The sequence below is a fragment of the Plutella xylostella genome, chromosome 13 (genome assembly GCF_932276165.1).
Source record: "Plutella xylostella chromosome 13, ilPluXylo3.1, whole genome shotgun sequence".
Taxonomy (NCBI): Eukaryota; Metazoa; Arthropoda; class Insecta; order Lepidoptera; family Plutellidae; genus Plutella; species Plutella xylostella.
The window spans coordinates 1,509,469-1,526,368 of NC_063993.1; the positions used below are offsets into that span (position 1 = coordinate 1,509,469).

General features: G+C 35.6%; 2 protein-coding genes across 2 annotated transcripts; one reads left to right on the top strand and one right to left on the bottom strand.

Moving 5' to 3' along the window:
- Positions 1–1,926: 1,926 nt before the first annotated feature.
- LOC119692228 (protein lava lamp) lies at positions 1,927–14,487 on the bottom strand. The gene is made up of 10 exons (XM_038111914.2): positions 14,162–14,487; positions 13,760–13,898; positions 13,369–13,491; positions 12,986–13,146; positions 12,576–12,774; positions 11,263–12,477; positions 11,075–11,182; positions 4,480–10,984; positions 3,827–3,975; positions 1,927–3,438 (listed from the first exon to the last, which is right to left on the bottom strand). Exons 1-10 carry the CDS (start codon positions 14,285–14,287, stop codon positions 3,356–3,358), a joined length of 8,808 nt encoding a protein of 2,935 aa, XP_037967842.2. The 5' UTR covers positions 14,288–14,487; the 3' UTR covers positions 1,927–3,355.
- A 191-nt stretch (positions 14,488–14,678) lies between these two features.
- On the top strand, positions 14,679–16,796 carry LOC119692229 (39S ribosomal protein L28, mitochondrial). The gene is made up of 5 exons (XM_038111921.2): positions 14,679–14,839; positions 14,921–15,188; positions 15,443–15,762; positions 16,050–16,234; positions 16,537–16,796. The coding sequence occupies exons 1-5, from the start codon at positions 14,822–14,824 to the stop codon at positions 16,592–16,594; spliced, it is 849 nt and encodes a 282-aa protein (XP_037967849.1). The 5' UTR covers positions 14,679–14,821; the 3' UTR covers positions 16,595–16,796.
- The last annotated feature ends 104 nt before the right edge of the window (positions 16,797–16,900 follow it).

The following is a 16,900-nucleotide window of genomic DNA, read 5'->3' on the forward strand; positions in this document are numbered from 1 at the left end:
TTTTAGTCGATTATCGTTCCTATGACTTACACCACAGGATTTAAAATAGAATAAAGAAGCATGATCCACCGTTTACACTGTACTTAACTTATGTTTCATTACCAAAAAATTGTCACTTGTACGAGTGAAAATATTTAAATATTGTGATATTTTAAAACCATTACATTCATAGCTGTTATATGGTTCTCCAAACTCTCCTAGAGTGCAAGTCTAGCTCAGGCGATGCACATCCTACAATAGATATATATACGTCTGAGAAATAACAAAGTCTAAATATCTTCCATTATTGTATAGAGATAGCCGTTGTACTATTGAGTACACCAAGTTGATCTGGGATAGATCTAGGTATGCTTATGTGGCAGATAGGTGGTAGCACATAGCTACGCTATGCAGGGTGACAAAGATATTTTCATTTTCACCCTGCATAGATATATTATTAATGTGTTTGTAAATAAAAATACGTGTAATAACTAGGAATATGCTAAAAGCATACCGTGCCATAAGTAATTTTTAAAAGTATTTAAAATGTAAAAGGGATTTATCACTACAAACAGTTCTATTATCTATGCAAGTCACCATTTATTTTTGTAATAAAACAGATATAAAATTTACTTATACTTAAGTATTATACTGCAAAAACTGTCAGTAGGTAATCATTACCTATAAATCATACAAATTACATTTGTATTTACTTATATAAGTTTTATGTAAATTATGTGGGAAAATATACGCATTACAAGGTTAGTCTGTATTGATATTGAATGCTTTTGGCTTGTGGACTGGCATTTTCAAAATAGATTAAGAAATTAAGTTGTTTATAAGGAATCAGAGCTTTGATTACCCCTTCAGAATGTTATTACTTAGTTAGACTGAAGAAATATCTTGGGTCATTGTTTATTAATAATGTTGGGTTCTGGTCGGGTAAATAATAAAATGTACAGTCAGAATAAAAAAAAAGTTTAGCTAGTTCATATTTTTTATTTCGACTGTATATGATACTGCAAAAACAATGACTAAAGAAAAAGATATTTGATTTCGTGTGATTCTAATTGTAAGACTTGTAGGTTATTGAATTATGTGCGTCCGCAACAGGTACCACTTAGGTGTAAATATTTTCCAATTTCCAAAATAAATATAAGTATGAAAAAGTATTTTCTGTTTTTTTTCATTACCTATACTTTTAACCCTCGATCAGCCATAGAATCACAAAGAATGTGATTGGTGTTCTCAGTTCTGTGATTCTGTCCACGCTTCACTCAAGGGGCTAAGTTCAAAACAAGGTGGGATCCCTTTATCCTATGGCCGATTAAGGGTTGAATTAAATGATAGTAACTAAAGTGCAACTAAAACTCTAAAGGAATTATTCTACCTGGCACCACGCCAAATAAGAAGCTGAAAGGGGTTTTCATTAAAATTGGTGTGTAGGTAGCTGACAATCTGGATTAACACAGATAATTATATAACATACTTAAGACAACAAACTTTTGTTGTGCAGTCAAGGAGACCTGATGAAGGCCAACGATCTCGCAATAAGAGTAGCAAAACACTGGAGGAAGTTAGCTTAGTGCATTTACACGATTGAAGAAGAAAAACTTTTTAACGACTTGATCAGAGTGACCCCCTGATTCACACTGCTCCCTTTCGACTTACTGTTGTTTTTAACCTAAATATTTTATGTTATATTGCACTTTTTTGTAATATTATTATATACCTAGTACTTTATATCATTAAAATAGTAATGTGATCCCGAGAAGAGGGACGGGGTCTCTGTAATACAGGTCTCGACTTAGCACAGGACCCCGGCGCTAAGTTTTCTTTGTAAAATGTTTTAATGAATAAAGATTTTTAATTTAATTTTTAATTTACTGTAGCACTTTTGCTACACCTGTATCTACCTGTGGAGTTGAGAAAATAAAACGATTTCGCTTCATTGGAATATTGTGTTTAATTAAATTCAAATGTACATTTGCATATACAAGGTCCGTTTGAACCGAAAACTATATACAAGAAATTATAATGTTATTCATTATGTTTTTCCCAGCACGTGGACTCATAGTTCAATCAGTTACACTTAAGGTAAAGGCACATTTACACTTTTATGGATTTTAAAGTATATTTAATCGGTATCTACGTAATATTTGGTGCAGCTTTCCTGTGTATTTAAATTATTTCCTGCCTTTAATTTGTATATTTTGCCAAAAAGGCTCTCATGAAAAGTTGCACAAAATACAAAGTAGATTCCAAAATAATGTAAATGTTTGATAAACATTTCAAACAATAAAATAGGTTGAAGTAAAAAGATTTTAAGATAGGTTTGTTTGGTGCCCTGATTAACAATTGTCTTTATAATGTACGCAAGTACAGTACGAATTTATGGAATTAATTACCAATTCATGTTTTAAAATTAACATAAAATATTGTATTTTTCCAAATAAAATAAATTCGTATGAAGTTGTAATTGAAATTAATCGTAATGATTTTGAACAAAGTCAAAATTCATTTCATTAAAGATAAATTGTGTTTATATCGTACCTAATTTATTTAATAACCAAAGTGATGAAAAGGAAAATAGAAAAGGAATGCACTTTTATTATGTAAATATTTTAGAATAGATTAGTTTGCAAATTATGAAAGTTATCGTTCGTTCGTGGAAACCGGTATCCATGATTTCATATTTGTTTAAAATAAAAAAATATTAGGGGACTGAAATCATAGATTTTCTACAAACATATTTTCATCAATATAATATCCAAATATGAGCAAAAAGCCTATTAGAAGAAGAAAAATTTTAAACAAAAATCTGGTAGGTTCATGAAGATGATTAAATAAGAGTAATCGTGATTGGTTGACACAACATGCCATGTGGCGTCACACCTAAATTACTGTAAGTATATACTTAGAAGAAATGGCAAAGAATATTATTAGCCCAATAAATAGATATTATATCGATGAAAACAAAGACCGTTCGTTGAATCGTGTCCAGCTTACAGTTTATATTGACTTGTTTCAAATAAAAAAAACATTCTACAAACCGTAACACTGCCAGTGGTGGCAAAACAATAATTAGAAAATTTGGTAAATGCATAACATCCTATCAATGGTATCACTCTAATCTAATTTGGGAAGAATCATTAGTTAACACCTCCCGTAAAAAAAGCTACAGCGAATTGCGCTTCACATTTTGTACCTAAACACAGGGCTATGAAACTACACCTGTCTCACTTTCTCACATAGATACATAGTTCCATAGACTACTGGCCTCTTCTCACGCGCAAGTCACCGTAGCGTTTTGTACGGAATAATAAACCTTATTGGAAGGAATAAAGGCTCACTTCTAGTCTTCAGGTGTTGCTGCTCACATGTTGTGGACGATCTTGGGAGTGCTCTTCCCTCGGAGCCAGTTCAGCAGCACTGAAGACGTGCCCTGCGAGTCTCGAGCTGGAAGCAGATAAAAGTTTATTAATTTATTTGCTAATATGGGTCAAAATAAACAGATGATTTAACGGAATATTTTTAGTTGGCAGGATGAAAGGCTCCCAAATTCGCTCGACCGTCGCCTTTATAGGTAAGCTTCGGTAAGGTAATTTTCTTTTTATAAAGTAGTAGAGCGACTGCCGAACTGAGAACGCTTACATTTAGACATGCTACCGGAAGAAGGCCGAGTGTAGAATGTTGTGGCGCTTTATGATACATGATTTCCCTACTGAATACCAAGGGTCCGATCCAAATACAGCTGAGACCTTAAGGATTTGTCGATCATGGGGTCAGATATGTCACTTGTGAATTGTGACGTCACTGCCTACAGTGTAACGTCACGGGTACTCACACAGGGTGTGCTGCGCCAGCTGCTCCACGGCGGCGGGCGGCAGGTGCTCCACGTCGCGGTGTAGGAGCCTCATCGTGAGCTGCCTCTGCTCGCTCTCGTGCCGGAGTGTGACGTCACGCGAGTGCCGGACTGAGCGTAGCTGGGATAGTCTGTAATTTGGAATGTGAAAGATTAGGGTCTGGAGGGATAGAATAGTGATAGAATAGAGTCTTGAGGGTGTAGGAACAAGTTTGTGGTTGAAACGTTTGTAAGATGATTGATTTGTGTATCGTGGGTGAAAAGCGATGAAACATTACAGAGAACGTTCTAGAAAAGGACTATTTATGGGACATTACACTGTTGAATAGAATGCATCTGTTGTACCAAATGCCTGAAAACGACGCAGTTTTGACTCTATTGCTATAAATCAGCAATATGATAAGCGTAAATCAATGGTATCTATAGTACGGTCAGGTGCAAAGACACCTGACCCCCCTCTCATACTAACAATGCTTCTGAGGGGGTCAGGTTTATCTGCACCTTACTGTACTACTGCATGATACGTAGGTACATTACTATAGTATCACATAAAAGAAGCAGTATCTTGGTCTTATATTATCAGGAGCAACATTGAAATAGCAAAGACATACCTACACAATTCAAACTATACTCACTTGGCTTGCAACGAAGGTTTCTCGCCATCGAGCTCACTGACAGAACTACTCCGGGACGACTGAGCCCTGTGAGTGTCTACAAACTGCTGATCCCTCTCCATCCCCGAGGTCACTTCCGAAACCATTTCCAACGATGGCATCGGCAGGTCCACCCCAGCGGTCTTACATTTAGACTTCAACTCTTCGCAAGAACGTAAACTATCTGACAACCTGAGTTGGAGGGTATCCCTTTCTTCTAACAAATGAGTGAGCTCCATTATTAACTCTTCGCATCTCACATCTCGTTGGTGCAACATGTATAGAGCTAGGTCTAATTCTGCGCGCGGTACGACGTCTATTGTTTCTTTTGAGGTACTTGATTCTGATGATATAGAATCGTCGGCGCTTGGTTTAGTGTCTGATGTGAAACGGACGTGTTTGGCCATTTTAGCCGTGGAATTTGTTAACAAGTCTTGCATTTTGTCGATCTCGTCTTTCAAAGTAACGATTTCTATTTCTTGGTTTTCTAAAGCTACTTGCATTTGTGATGCTTTCTCAGAGTCTTCCTCTAATTGTTTGTTTAAATCTGTGATTTGTCTGTTTAAGCTAGTGCATTCTACAATCTTAGCATTCAATGCTTCAGCTAAGTTGGTTTTCTCTATGTCATTATCTTTAATGGTCTTTTCGTAGAACTCTTTATCTTCGTGCATCTTAAGTCTTAGAATAGCCAATTCAGATTCTTTTTCGTAATTCAAGTCTTCTATAGTTTTTTCATATTCGATCAATTGTTTCCTCACATTTTCAAATTCTTCGTTTCTGTGTGCTAGAGCTATGCTGTATTCATTACACTTTTGGTACACTTCTGAATCCTTTAATTGCAGTTGTGCAGTTAAGTGTTGGACAGTGTTATCTATTTCTAGTCTTGCTTTATTAGCTTCTTGCAAATCTAGAATCAGCTTTGAGTTGACATCTTTAACAGTAGCCAACTCTAATGAAAGTTCCCTGATGGTCTGATCGTATTCATCTGAAATTTCTTGCTGCTTCTTCAACAATGCCTTGATCTGCTTCTCATATTCTTCTTGTTGCTCGAACAATTTGTTTTCAATCATCACCTTTTCGTCTTGCATCTCAGATCGCAGCATGTCCAATTCATTAACAGCCTCCGCATATTTAGCCTGCAGACTGACTAAATGAACTTCTTTGTCTTGTATTTTATTATTCAACGCGGTTATCTGTTCAACCATGACTAGTTTGTTGGTTTCCTCCTGGTTAGAAGATTGGAAGTTATCGAGCAGTTGTTCGTATTTGCCCTCAGCACTGAGCAGCTGTGCCCTGAGTTCTTGCTCCATCTTCTGGAAGTCAGCCTCTCTCTGAGCCAAATGCTGTTTCCACAACTCGGCAATCTCGAACCCTCGCTGGTCCATTGCACTTGAAATTGATGAACGCAATTCCGTTACACTTGAAAGTAGTTGGTCGTTTTCTGAATTCAATTTCTGCATTTTGGCATTTGCATCATTGATCTGCTCTTCGTAAAGTTTGATTCGTTGCTCATCTTCGAGTTTCTGTGTTCTTAGTTGATGGAACTGGTCTTCTAGAGCCTTGAATCTTTCAGTCATCATGAAATCTTGGTCATGCGTTGAGCTCGTAGATGTTTGCTGTTCTTGCATAATCAGTTTAGATTTGTGCTCCTCAAGCTCCGCAGCCAACGAAGATATTAAACTATTGGCTTCATCTAATTTCGATTTGTAATTTTTAGTTTCTTCCTCTATTTCACTGCACTTATTGATAAATTCTTTGGAGTAATTTTCATGTCTTACTTGCAACTCTTCATATTCTGCTTTCAGTTTTTCGTAATTTGCAACGGTTTCTGCATAAAGATCATTCGTTTGTCTTACGGTTTCCTCAATGATCTCTTTACTTTTAAGAATGTCGGCATTTTCTTTCTGTAACTCTGTTAGCTGGATGTTCAGAGCTTCAGTGTTATTTGTCGATAATCGCAGTTGCTGTATTTCAGAGTTGAATAAATTAGTTTTTTCTTCCAATTCAGCTTTAAGTTTCTCAATATTTTGTTCGCTCTCATTGTACAGCGTCTGTATTTTATGAAGATGTTCTTCAATTTCAACTTTGCTTTTAAGGATGGCAGCGTTTTCGGTTTGCAAGCTATATATTTCATTATTTAAAGCTTCATTATTGCTTGTTGACTCTTGTAGTTGTTTGATTTCCATATTCAATGACCTAACTTGCTCTTTTAGAATGGAATGTTCAGAGTTCAGTTTATTGTTTTCTGTCGTCAGATCATTAATCATGGTCTGCAATTCGTCATTTTCTTTCTCAAGTTTTATCATTTTTTCAGCTAACTCACTATCATTAGAGCCTAAAGACATTGCGGGTTTGTGTTCAGGAGTTTTATTTTCTCCCTCCCATTGAACTGTTGATAGCTTATCGTTGGCTTCTTTAAACTTGAACTTCCATAATTCAAGTTCACTATCCATTTTTTCTTTCATTTCTTGTAGTCTATCGTTGGTATTGTAGAACACTTCATTTTGTTTCTTGATATACTCTTTCTCCCGTTTTTCTTTACTCAGCTCAGTGTTTAATTCTTCTATTTTCTGCTCTAAGTCCTTAACTGTATTCTTAAGCTCATCTTCAATAGCATTGTCAAGGAATGTGGATTCAGACATTTGTTTAGATAATTTCAGTTCTTTAGTAATCATTTCATTGCTAGCTTTAAGTTCCTTGAGCTTTTTCAAAGCCTTAAGTAACTTAGCATTGTTAGCAGTTAGATCTAATTTCAGTGTTTCATTTTCTTTCTTCAACTTGGCTATCTGATCGTTAAATTCGGTATACGCCATTTCATCACGTATTTCAGATTCACCAAGTCCCCAGCCTTCATCGGTATTGAATGGATCATCTTCTTGAGACGCAGTACCTTTAGCGGTACTATCGGCACCATAGCACAAGTATGCCGATTTTTTCTCTATTAGTGGCTCTTCAACTCCTTCAGGTTGACTTTGGAAATAATCAGAAGCTTTCATAGGTTGAATTGAATCTTCTGAAACTATTTGTGATTCGATGGCTGAAACATTAGTGTCTCGCGCAACCGTATCCACGTTCAAAGCCTCTATTGTGGACGAGATAAACATACCTTCAGTTTTAGGTATATTCATTTCAATAGTAACACGTTTCTTATCCGCAAGTTCTTTGAGTTGCATTTGAGATATGTCTAAGGCATTCTGCAAATGTTCGTTATTTTCTTTCATTGCATTGTTTTCCGATATTAGTCTTTCAGTTTCAAGAGTTACTTGGTGAAGTTTGTCATTTAATTGATGTAACTGACCCTCTAGTGAAGACTGCAATGATCGCGACTGATTGGTTACTGCGCTCATTTCTTCGTTTTTACTGTTAATAACGGCATTTAGTTTGTTGATTTCACTTATGTACTGATCTGTGTAATCCGGTGCTGGAGCTTTTTCAGCGTTCATTCTATCTGTTAGTTCCTGGTTAACTCTGGAAATTTCTTCCAAGTTCCAGTTAAGATTTTGAATGTTCGTTTTGTATTCGTTGAGATGTTGTTCCAATTCGACGACTCTATCATTCATTTTTTCGTATCTTTCACTCAATGCCTTCTTTTCTTTAATAGTCTTCTCAATTTGTGTGCTAAACTCTGCTTCCAGGCCAGCTATGTATTCTTTGTTATGATTAAGAAGTGTTTGGTGTTCATTAGTTATTTTTGTTAAATCACATTCAAGTTGCCATATCTTAGCTTGATAATTGGATACATCAGTTTCAGCTGCATCAGCTTTGGAGGCTCTTTCTTTCAGCATATTACAATGGTCTTGAACTTCGTACAGAGATTTTGACAACTGTTGGTTTTCATCATTCAGTGCTTGTATTTTGTTTTGCAGTTCTCTATTCTCATTGTCTATTTCATGTAATTGTTTCTCGACAACTCTGTCATGGTCCATGAGTACTGCTAGTCGGTTGATCAATTCATCCTCGTGGGTTGAATACTCTGTGTAAGCTTTCTGTTTCTCTTGAAGCTGATTATCGAGCTGATCTGCTTTTCTTTCAAGAGAGTTCCTTCTGCTTTCCATGTCAGATATACTTTCTTCCAATCGGCAGATACGACTCTTGTATTTAGATATTTCTCCTTCTAAACTTTCTATGTACATCTCTCTTTCCTGAATTTTAGCTTCATGTCCATGTTGTAATTGGTTTAATAATTGTTGTTTTTGCGCAAGTTCGTTTTCTAATGTTTGTATTTTGGTTTCAAGATTCAGATTATTTTTCAGTTCTAGTTCGTACTCAGCTGCTTTTTTATGGAAAGTCTCCATTTGTGAGAGAAGGCTGTTATTCTGGTCTCGATATGAATGTAATTCGCTCTGCAATGAGCTATATGATTCGTTGAATTTAGAGTTCTGCAGCTCAAGTTTTTCTTTCAATGCTAGATTTTCATTTTTAAATATCTCTATATCATGAGAAAGTTGCTGTTCTAACATTGATTTTTGCGAGTGGATTCTGTTCAATTCTTCCTCAGCGCACTGTAATTTTTCTTGTAATGCGGGTAGACCCTGAAGTTGTAGCGACAGTTGTTCTAATTCGGTATTTTTCATATCAAGATCTTTTTGCAGATCGTTGAATCTCCCTTCTATTTCAATATACATGCCACTTTTCTTTTTTAGATTGCCGGCAAATTTCTTCAGTTTTTCCATTAACTCCTTGTTTTTAGTTTCCAATGTGGTAAAATGTTCTCGAGCTTCATCTCTCTCTATACTAATTTGATTTAGCTTTTCTTTTATATCATTGATTTCAGCATTATCTTGGGAGTGTGACTTTATTAAATTGTTTTTTTCTTCAAGACTGGTGCGTAATTTTTCATTTTCAATCGATTCTTTTCGTAGCTGCAGTTTTATTTCATGTATTTCTTCGTCTCTCTCTTTTGATTCCTGTACAATGGCTGCTATTTCTTCAGCATGTTTGTCTTGTTGCACTTGCATTGTTTTTATTTGTGCTTGTTTTTCTGTAAGAGCATCTTGAAGTTTCTTCAGTTCAACTTCCAATCCCTTGTTTTTGTTTTCTAAATTACCCTTCAATGTAAGTAATTGTAGCTTTTCTTCTTCTAGAGCCCTTAGTCTATCCTCACAGTCAGCCAATTTCTTTTGGTAAGCGTTAATTTGCTTATTAAGAGATTTAACCAGTTCAGCACTTTGGTCTTTAGATTTTTCTTCCTCAAGCACTTCAATAGTGGATCTGAGTTTCTGAGAAACTTCATTCAATTTGGTAACTTGATTAATGTATTCTGACAGTTCTTTGTCTTTCTGGTGTAGAGTGCTGCTATACGACTGTATTTGCTTTTCATAATCAAACATAACAGATTCCATCTCACGAATTCTCAAATCACGAACATTCAAAGTATTGTTATAATCTTCTTTGATTCTGTTAATTTCTTGCTGCAGCTTTGCATTCGTTTCTTTGAATTGAGTTATTTGATTATCAATTTCCTTGTTTTGCTTTATATTGCTTAGTTCTTCTTTTAAGCATTCATTCTCATCAGCAAAGTTCTTTAGTTTAGCCTCTAAACTAGCAACCACTTGTAAAGAGTCTTTCTGCTTCTGTTGTTGTTCTTCTAGTGACAGAATCTTCATTTGACAATCGCCTATTTCAGCTTCGCGTTCTTTAATAGTATTCTTTAATTTTAGTATATCTTTAGTTAATTGTTTTACAGTTTTGGCTCCCTTGTTTCCTTGTTGAGAGTCTTGGCTGGTACTCTCTCCCACTTCCTCTACTGGTTTAACTGTTTCAGCACTTTCCTTGACAATTTCAATTCTTTCCTTCTTCAGTTCTTCTATTTGCTTAATAAGATCTTCGTTCAAAGCTTGAAGTTCCTGTTTTTCGTTGTTGAGAGTTTCAATATTTTGCTGAACAACATCACTTTGTGAATTCAATGATAATATTTTTTCCTGTAAAGCCTCATTTTCGGAGGTTAGTTTGTTCAGTCTCTCCATAACTTCTTGTCTTTCTTGTGTGAATAGTTCAATTTTACTGTTCAATTCAGCACTTTCTTGCACCAATTTTCCTATTTCATTTCGTTCATGTGGTGCATCTACTCGGTCTCCTTCAGCTTGACCTTCGCTTACGCCTTTATTATACTGCTCTATCTCTAATTTCTCCTGAGTAGTTAATGATTCAACTATCTCAATCGATTCAGCAGAGCTTACTTTTTCAGCACTTAATTTTTCAAGCTTATCGGTGAGCTCAATATTCTCTTGTATGTAGTATTCTAATTTATGAGCTATTTCTTCTTTTTCCTCGTGTAAGTGTTTGATTGTTCCATTCAACTGTTCAATATCTAATTTCAAGTTCTCTATAACTAGTTCTAATTCTTTCTTTGATGCTGTTAGGTTGTCTATCTGTTCTTCCAGTTGTACTGATTTCATTTCTGAACAAACTTGTTCATTTTGTATTTGAGTCATATCAGCTAATTTATCTTCCATTTCTTCATTTTTCTGTTGCAAATCATGTAACTCTGTAAAAAATATAAATAAAGTTATCCACTTTTCTATATACTGATAATAACTAATGATAAAATACAATAATATTCTTAAAAAGTACTAACCTTGGACCAACTCAAACTTTTGGGTTTCCAGTATGCTGATAGCTTTTAGCCTGGCTTCAGCTAAGCCCTCCATTTCCATCATTTTCTTATAGGTATCTGATTCAGACACTGTAAACAAAAAACAAATTGTTATAACATCAGAAAGATATTGCATTCAAATAAGATAGTAAATTATGTATGATGCTTACATCTACCACTGTCATAGTCAACCAAATGTAACTGTAGATTGCCTTTTTCTTCTTCTAATTCAGCAACTTTCTGTGATAGTTGGTGCACCTCTTCATTCAGTTTAATAATCTCAGCATTAGTGTCAGATACTTTACTGAAATTCTCTATAGTTTTCTGCATCTGTTTGAATTTAAGCTTTTGATTGGACTTTACTTTGATCATATTCTTGTTAGCTGCATCGATTTCTTCGTTAAGAGTGGCTATTTCATCATGCGCTGCTTTTAATTCGGCTTCTAGGCATTGTATTTTTTCAATTGGATTATCAATATCTGTACTGCTATCGGCCCCACTTTGCTCGGTATACGTAGATTCTTTACTTGCTTGTGAATCTGCGAGTTTAGTATTTTCTTCATGCTCAGTTATTATACCAACATCGACTTTTTCCACAGCCGTTTGCGAAACTTCAAGAGATTTCTGAGTAAGCTCATTGATTTCTGCCTCTTTTTCCGAAACCGATTTTGTAAGTTCAGATATGATAGTATCTTTCTCAGATAAAGCATACTCCTTGTCTAGAATATCTTTATTGAGTGACTGCACAATCATTTCTAGTTTATTGACTTCATTTTGTTTTTGCTTCTTATCTGTTTCCTGGGGCAATGATTCTGATGATATTTTGCTCCAAGGTGATTTCGCTTTCACAGATGTATTTCTTCCACCCTTACGAGTAGGCACAGGACTAGCTTTTTTACTTGGTGAGCTTGTTGCAGATTTTGGTTCAGTACTTACTGCTGCTAATTTGTTTTCTAATTCTTTGTTTGTTTGTCTAATTTGACAGTTTAGATTTTCTAATAGTTCAATGCGCTTAGTCAGTTCAACCATGTTTGCGATTTCGAGAGAGCCTTTCTCTTGCTCCGGTTCAATTGCTTCCTTTGGTGTTTCAACAATAGGTTTAGATGATGATAGTTCATTTATCTTTTCTTCCAATTCACATATCTGTTTATTCCTTATTTCCAGTTCTTCAGTTAGCTTAGCATGAGCAACACTTATTTCAAATCGTGCATTTTCCAGGATGGAATTTCCTTCTTTTAAATGACTGATTTTTTCATTCTTGTTTTCAATCTCTTTCAATAAACTTTCTTTCTCTTGTTTCCATTCAGATTCCATTGCTATGAAGTTCTCCTGCATTTTGGTCATCTGTTGGCGGGTGTCTTCAAGCAATGTCAGTGAATCTTTTTCTACAAAACATAAAGGAAAAATTTAAATACATTCTAAATGAAATATTAGTCAAAAGAGACATAATTAGAGTACAGAATATTACACTACACAACTTTACCTTTTTTGCTAAGACTGTCAGACATAAGACTGGTAGCCTTGGTCTTGGCTTCGATGATCTGGTCCTTCTCGCTGATGGTCTCCTGCAGGTCCAGGACTGTGGTCTCCAGAGCCTTCACCTTCACCTGCATCAGGCTCAGGGCGTTCTCCTTCTCTTTCAACTTGTTTTGTATTTGACTTATATCTGATTTGTCAGTAACCTGGAAAATGATAAGTGTTGTGTGCTGAACTTGTTGTAATATAAAGAGGAAAGTTTTATGAGTAAAAATTAAGACTACAATAATTAGTCATTAAAGTGCAATCAGAAAATATGAAGAAATGTGATTCTAAGAAAGCGATAATGATTTTATACATAATGTATAAATGAAATGGTACTAGTGCATGACATTAATATTTATAAACAAAACTCACTTTTAAGCTAACATCTTTGCTTTCTGCTACAGATTCTCGTCTACTTATTGGTGAAGATTTGTTGATTGGTCTTTTACTGATTTCCTTGTACTGTTTTATCCTTTCCATGAGAATCTCTTTCTGTTTCAAGGTGTTTGCTAGACTCTCACTGATGCCAGGAACTGTTAAAGAAATTATTAATTACATCCATTAGTTAATTAAGCTATCTATTAGTGGACATGCTACATTGATCTATTTTAGACTAGTATGGACACAAATACATGTGCCAATATTGATATTTGTCATACAATATGTGTATACAATACATGCAGTCTGAGGCAGGAGTAGTCAGGATGTGTGTAAAATTAATATTATTTAGTTAGAAAATCAACTAGGTAACTTACGGTTGAGTGCGTCCTGTACGGAGAGTACAGAGGTGCTGGACACATCCGTGGCCACAGAGTACCCCGTCCTCTCACTGACAATGGAGGCCGCTTCCGATGCTGTGTCTCCGACATCATCATCTTCTGTGAACACAAATATTCAGTAACATTAATAACCTATTATAGCATAGCAATCTCTCAGAAATTGATTATAGTGTGCAATTATGTGCACAGACATGTTTTTTCCATTACTGACTCATGGTAAACTAATTATAAGATACACTCAATATACACATTAAAAGATGAAAAACCCATTATAAAACAAATATGGAATTAGAACAATTATTGTTAAGAAGTAAATGGCCTAAATCATTTTGGCTATTTGTAGCTTAAAATTCATAGTGTAACTCACCAAAGGTCTTGCCCAGGAGTTCAGCAGTGGCCCGGCGGTGTTCCTTTATTCTTTTGGACACTTGAGCAGCATTTTCAAGACATCTTTGAGCTTTCTCAAACTTTTTCTGCCTTTCTGATGTTGATGAAATGCTTGATGCCTAAAATTAAATTGTAACATTGTTAATAATATAAACAGTATTGGTAATACACTAACCACAATGAATATTTAATAGAATACACCATAATAATATGGATAATTAGACAAACTATTGCAGTTGCTTGCTCACAAAGTATAAATTAAGCAACAATATGGTAAGCATTGCTCAATTAAACAAGCAAAGCAACATAACTTTGCGAAACTCGTCCTTGACTGTACATTGTATTTTAAGGACTATTTAAACCGTCTTGAGAGACTAAATACCTTCGGGATCCTCGGGCCTCCTGTGACGCTTGCGATATCACTCGAGGAAACTGCTATATTTGACTCAGAGTCTTCGCTTTGCCCCCGATCAGGGGGACTATCGACGCTTTTACCTCTAGCAGACATATTGTTTCAATCCACCCTCCCCACATGAATGCAGACGATGGGACCACTTATTTGATTGATAACAAATCAAACAAGAAAATTCTTAGACTAAAATGTTGCACCAAAACAATGATTTCAGTTGAAATAAAAAAAATACACATTTATTTTGCCACCACCATATTTTCATCCACGTCAGATGTTTTGAAATGACAAATGACATCTGACTTTTAATAGTTTTAATCTTTTTAAATTAGTAAGGGGAATAGAAGAAGTCGGTTAAAACCGGTAAATATCTAGAAATATTAACCTGTAAAATCGATATATTTTATTTGGGCCTACCTACGCAACACGAAGAGCCGGAAGCTGCAACTTCAAGTGAATGATTTCGACTTATCTGACGTTTAATTCATTCACTACCACAGAACAAAAATGATTTACAAAAAATAAATTGAACGAATGTGTTGAAATAAATAAAGACTTTGTGAAATATATTTATTTCAGCTGGAAACTACGTAATAAATTTACTGTTACATAAACAATACAAAATACGATTCAATGGCCTCAAGAATTCAGGTAAATATTGTGCACACCACGCATCGATTTTTCAGTTTCATGAAATGACGAACCTAACCTTGCCCTTTGGTTATCTTGCAGGCTACTGCGAGGCAGTTATCGAAAACGTTTAAGAAGAAGAGTAGATTTGATATTGGCATAGCCACCGAGCTCCCCGCGGCGTATAAGAAGTTCTGGCGGGAGTGGAAAGTGCTGAAACCTGCCGCTGTGCACTACATCCCTCAGAACAGCCAATGGAAGCGGGATGATATCACAGGGGAGACCCTGCCTGTGCAGAATATTCCCATCCCTCTGAAGTACCCTGGCGAGCTTCACGAGGGCATATGGGGCGGTGAAGCTGTAGTTAAAGGTGAGTCTGCTGTTTGTATGAATGTAAATTAGGTACCACTCGAGTTGGTGTTTGCTTTGTCTGTTATCTTGTTCAAATACTGCTGTACCTATCCATTCATTGTTAAATTGTGGTGTAATTAGCATTTTTGTGTTCCAGTTATTAATAACATATCAATAAACTATGCAAATGTAATCAAAACACAAAACAGACATTGCATGTCTGAGTCAAGGCTGTACATAACCTACTTATCTAATTCATGTTTACACTTGTAGGTTTTCAGAAGCGCAATCCGAACAAGCGCAGGGTTCCTCACTACTGGGTGCCTGTGCTGAAGAGGACCGTTGTGAAGTCCGTAGTCCTGAATACTCACCTCTCAGTGACTGTCACTGACCGCACCATTAGCCTCATCAATGACCACTACGGGTTTGACCACTACCTCCTGAAGACACCTGCCTGCGACCTCGTCTCCTTGTTAGCCTTAAAACTGAAGAAACAAATCCTGACAGAGCTGATGAATGGATGCCCGCGGTACGCCCATGATCCCAAAAAGCAGAAGGAAGTTTATGCAGAATATCAAACTTATCTGTCTTCTGTAAGTTTAATGATTGCACTGTTTATTTGTTTCTAGTATTGATTATAATATGCAGCACTTCAACTTACTTTTTTCTATGGTAAAACTCCATGATTTCTCAGTTGAAAATGTTATGTTAGACATAACCAAGGTATAGAATACTGTTATATCTTGATTTGTCTTGGAAATTTGCTTATTTTGTCATTCTCAAATCAATCTAGATAACTCAATGCTACATGTAGGTACTTTAGTAGAATAACATAAACCATTTGCATATCACCCTATAATTTTAAAAATGTTACTTTCAGTACACCCCTGAAGAAATAGACTGGTATGGTCTGACTTGGTATGAGGCTTTGTCTAAAATGGCTAAGCAGAAGGAAGCTGCCAACAGGCCGGCACCACTCAAGAACGCCTACAGGAAAAACCTGCTGGAGAAACTAAAAGCTGCTGGCATTGATGGAGTTAAACCTAATACAGAAGAGGATATTGCGTAAGTATTTTTTTAAACTAGTTAAGAGAATGTTAAGTTAAGCAGAGCTTGATAGTGCACTGTAGTTGGTAAAATTGATTTTGACTACAACTTCCTTACCTTGTAGATATACTCTGAACAAAATGAAACTGGTCCTATGATAATTAACAAGTGACTGGCTGGTTTACACAACAACCATGAATAGTTTTGCTATCTGTGTCTTGCATAATTGCGGTCCTTTACAGTAGACCTTACTAACTAAAGCCACTTGATTAGCCGTGTTCCTCAGGATTTCTGAACTAATATAAAATGTTTGGTTTCAGCTCCACCTCCACGTGGCTATCTAAAATGAATCCATTTGGAAAAAAGGATGAAGCATAGTGAGTAGTGACATAGTCAAATTATTGTGAGAATAATATTATAAATTGTTGTGTAATCTATAAACAAAGTAGCTTGAGTTAACAGTTTTTTTTTGTTTTTTTTTAGAAAATGAGTATGTTTTAGCAGACTGTGATTGTGGCGTCACTTTAAAAACTTAGCTAGATGGTTATTGTAAAAAATAATAAAAAAGACATAAAAGCAATATTTATTTATTACTTAGTAAGTCCCAATCTTATTTCTATACCATATTTGGCTGTAAGTGTAAACATGAACAAGCATTTGTATAAAACAAAAAAGTACAATGAC